Consider the following 3075-nt stretch of genomic DNA (forward strand, 5'->3'; position numbering starts at 1 on the left):
CTAAACATAGAAGAAAGACCTCTGGCCGTAACAGTTTTTAAAGGTTGTTAATATCAGTTGTCCTTTTGTAACAGATCTAGTTGAATGACCACTTCCAGAATTTGATTTGGGCAACAATGCACAGAGAGTTCCATAATTGGCACCTTGGAAGATCTGAAAATATAAATTAATACCACTATACAAAACATAATTCTGAAAAGTCAAGGCATCAGACAATGAAATGGTTATCACAGCTGAAATGATTATTGGAGTTAACAGCATAACATTTAAAAACTACAAGCTTTTAATATTTTTTTTTTTTTACCTCGGAGGGCAGTCTTGAGGTTGACCTTGGCCTGGCGGTGGAGATCTTCCACGCAGGGCGGCCTGCTGCCCGGCAGGAAGACGTTCTCCTGCTGGTGCCACGGAGCRGTGTAGTGAACCGTCCACTTGCTCTCCTCGTCCAGGTTAGACACAGCTGCAGGGACACAACATAATGCGATAAGGACTTTTGCTTAGCTTGCATTTTTATTTGGCTTTAGTGGAGCCTTTTGCACGCTAACCAGAAGCACCATGGGCCACATAGTGGTTGCTGCACGAAAACAAAACAAAAGAACCCAGCCATTTTTAAAATCAAGAACTGCGAGAGAAAAAAAATGGTTGAAATCACGACTCAGAAAATGTTCCCACAACAAGTTTGTTTCCACACACTGAAGAGGAGGAAGAGGCGGGAGATCGAGGTGCTTTGTACGAAGGTGTCAAGTCTACGACATCAACGTGACACTTCGCTGAGAAATCACACCATCTGCAGGCCACACTAGAGAAAGGGGGGCGGGGATAAACTTCAACTGGACAAGTCTAAAAGGAAGGCGACCATTTAAAATCCATCTTAAAAGATACAAACTTCTCTCTTCGTAAGCACATCTACAAAAAGTTTCGAAATGAGTCATTTAACTTAAAAAATCATTTAACAATTCTTCTTTCTTGTGTTGCTAATTCCACACTAACATCATGAAGCATAAACAGCCATCAACATACCTCTTAAATCTGATTTTATTAATAAACACAACTTTGATCAACTCCTAGAGCTTACGAAGCGAGCGCAGCCAGGCCAAAGTCGGTGATCGAGGATTGAGAATAATTTCCATTTCATCAGCCAAATTCAATCCCAAGATTTTAATCCATTCACGCTCATCCCAACATGTGACTGTGAGAGGCAGAGTTCTGGAAGAAGCAGGAGGAAAGTGGGACGGATCTCAGCAGCTGATGGAGGAACGGGGAGTGTTTTTGTTATAGTTTTTTTTTTTTCTTTTCTCACAGGTGCAAATGAGCCAGAGTGTGTGGTGCGGGGGAGGATTAGTAGAAGCACTGGTGTGTTTCAGCAGGAGCCTGCAACTGCAAATGGGTCATCAGAGAACATGTTGCTGCTTTGATGCTCAGTTAACTCCTAATACGTCTGAACAATGAGATGTCAAAAGTGTTGTTTTTGGCATCTGAGAGCGAGTCAAGTTCAGGTTCTGCTGACGTTCCGCGGCTTTTTGACGACAGACACCTCAACGTCTCGTCTCATTAATAAACAGCAGCTTTGTCTTTGGAGCTGACTGTGTTTATTCATGTCTCTTCTTTGTTACGTTTCTGTTAGTTCCTAGTTTCACTCCTACCTACAAACAGTTTCACTCCCACCTACAAACAAACACAAATGGGCCGTGCCATGTCGAGTCGAATCACAAAAAGCCAGGCAGGCGGTAAGCCTGGGACCACCCGATTTGAGTTTCCAAAACAAGACAACATTCACAAGCCTGACCTCTCTAACCACTATAAGATGCAAGAAACAAAAACTGAAGGACATTTGTGAACACTTGTATGACAAACGCACATTAATAATAGGGCTGTGTATTGGCAAGAATTTGGCGATACGATACATAACAGAGGGGTCACGATACGATATATCCCGATATATTGCGATACTGTAAGCAAGGTGATATATTGGGATATATCACGATTTTTTGTCCAAAAATTCTGTTAAATAAAAACCTCTTACTGGGAAAAAAAAAAGGAAAAACCAAAATTCCTTATTATTTGTGCAGACTAATCATGGTGACCTGGCAGGGTTTTATTAAACAGTGTGTAAGTTGTGTGATTAAAAACAAGACTTACTGTAAGTTTGTCAGATAAAAATAAAAGCACAGCAACAGATTGACAGCTTGAGCTGAAACATGTTTATTTGTTGATATGCTTTTATCTTCATTTAAATGAAATACTTGAAGTGAATATTTCAAGTTTAAAAGTATTTATAGAAGATAGTTGGATTTGTTTAATTATTTGCTGCTGCTTTTATGATTTTAGCCTTTATTACTACAGTTACATGTGTTTGCAGCTAAGCAGTCAAGACTAAAGCTTTTATTGCCTAAATGGGAACCCTGCACCAACCTACAGTCTTAAAAAATATGAATTTTTTGTTACAATTAACAAGTGAACTCTACAAAACTCAATTGCAACACCCAAATGCTTATATTACCCATTTTAATCATTAAATTTCTAACAAAAAAATCACATTCAGTTTTCTGATCTATAACAATAAATTTGCAGCATTTAGATGTTTCTGTGATGGTTAAAAAGGATTCAATGACAGAGTGCTTTTAACTGATGCCTCCTCAAACCTTACACACATAAATACAAGTAACTGGAGCTTAAAATGCATGAATTAATACAACTGGTATTGTAATTTTACTTTGATTGTAGCAGGGCCATCAGCAAGTGTAGATTACGCCTTCACAATATTAAATAATTGTATTTCTCATGAAATAAAGTAATTACTGCAGAACATGACAATTTTTTATATCCGATTACTCGATTAATCAACAGATTAATCAACAGATTAATTGATTACTAAAATAATCGTTAGCTGCAGCCCTAAATTTGTCATTAAACCAACAAGTTGATCTTCAGATCAGATCAGAGCAGCAGCCATTTTAAAAACAACCAAAAACCTTTGATCAGTTCTGTCTGTGAACTGATCTGTAAATAGGGCTGCCACAAACAATTATTTTTATAATCGATTAATCACCGATTATTTTTTCGATTAGTCGACTAATC

General features: G+C 38.2%; 1 protein-coding gene across 1 annotated transcript in view; it reads right to left on the minus strand.

The window, feature by feature from the left end:
- nhsl1b (NHS-like 1b) overlaps positions 1–3075 on the minus strand; it is a gene marked incomplete at both ends in the record, with an annotated part of 17946 nt that overhangs the window by 13080 nt on the left and 1791 nt on the right. The window contains 1 exon segment of the mRNA XM_013999714.1: positions 305–457. Within this exon segment, the coding sequence (XP_013855168.1) occupies positions 305–457 (153 nt within the window).

The sequence above is a fragment of the Austrofundulus limnaeus genome, unplaced genomic scaffold (assembly GCF_001266775.1).
Source record: "Austrofundulus limnaeus strain Quisiro unplaced genomic scaffold, Austrofundulus_limnaeus-1.0 Scaffold2424, whole genome shotgun sequence".
NCBI lineage: Eukaryota > Metazoa > Chordata > Actinopteri > Cyprinodontiformes > Rivulidae > Austrofundulus > Austrofundulus limnaeus.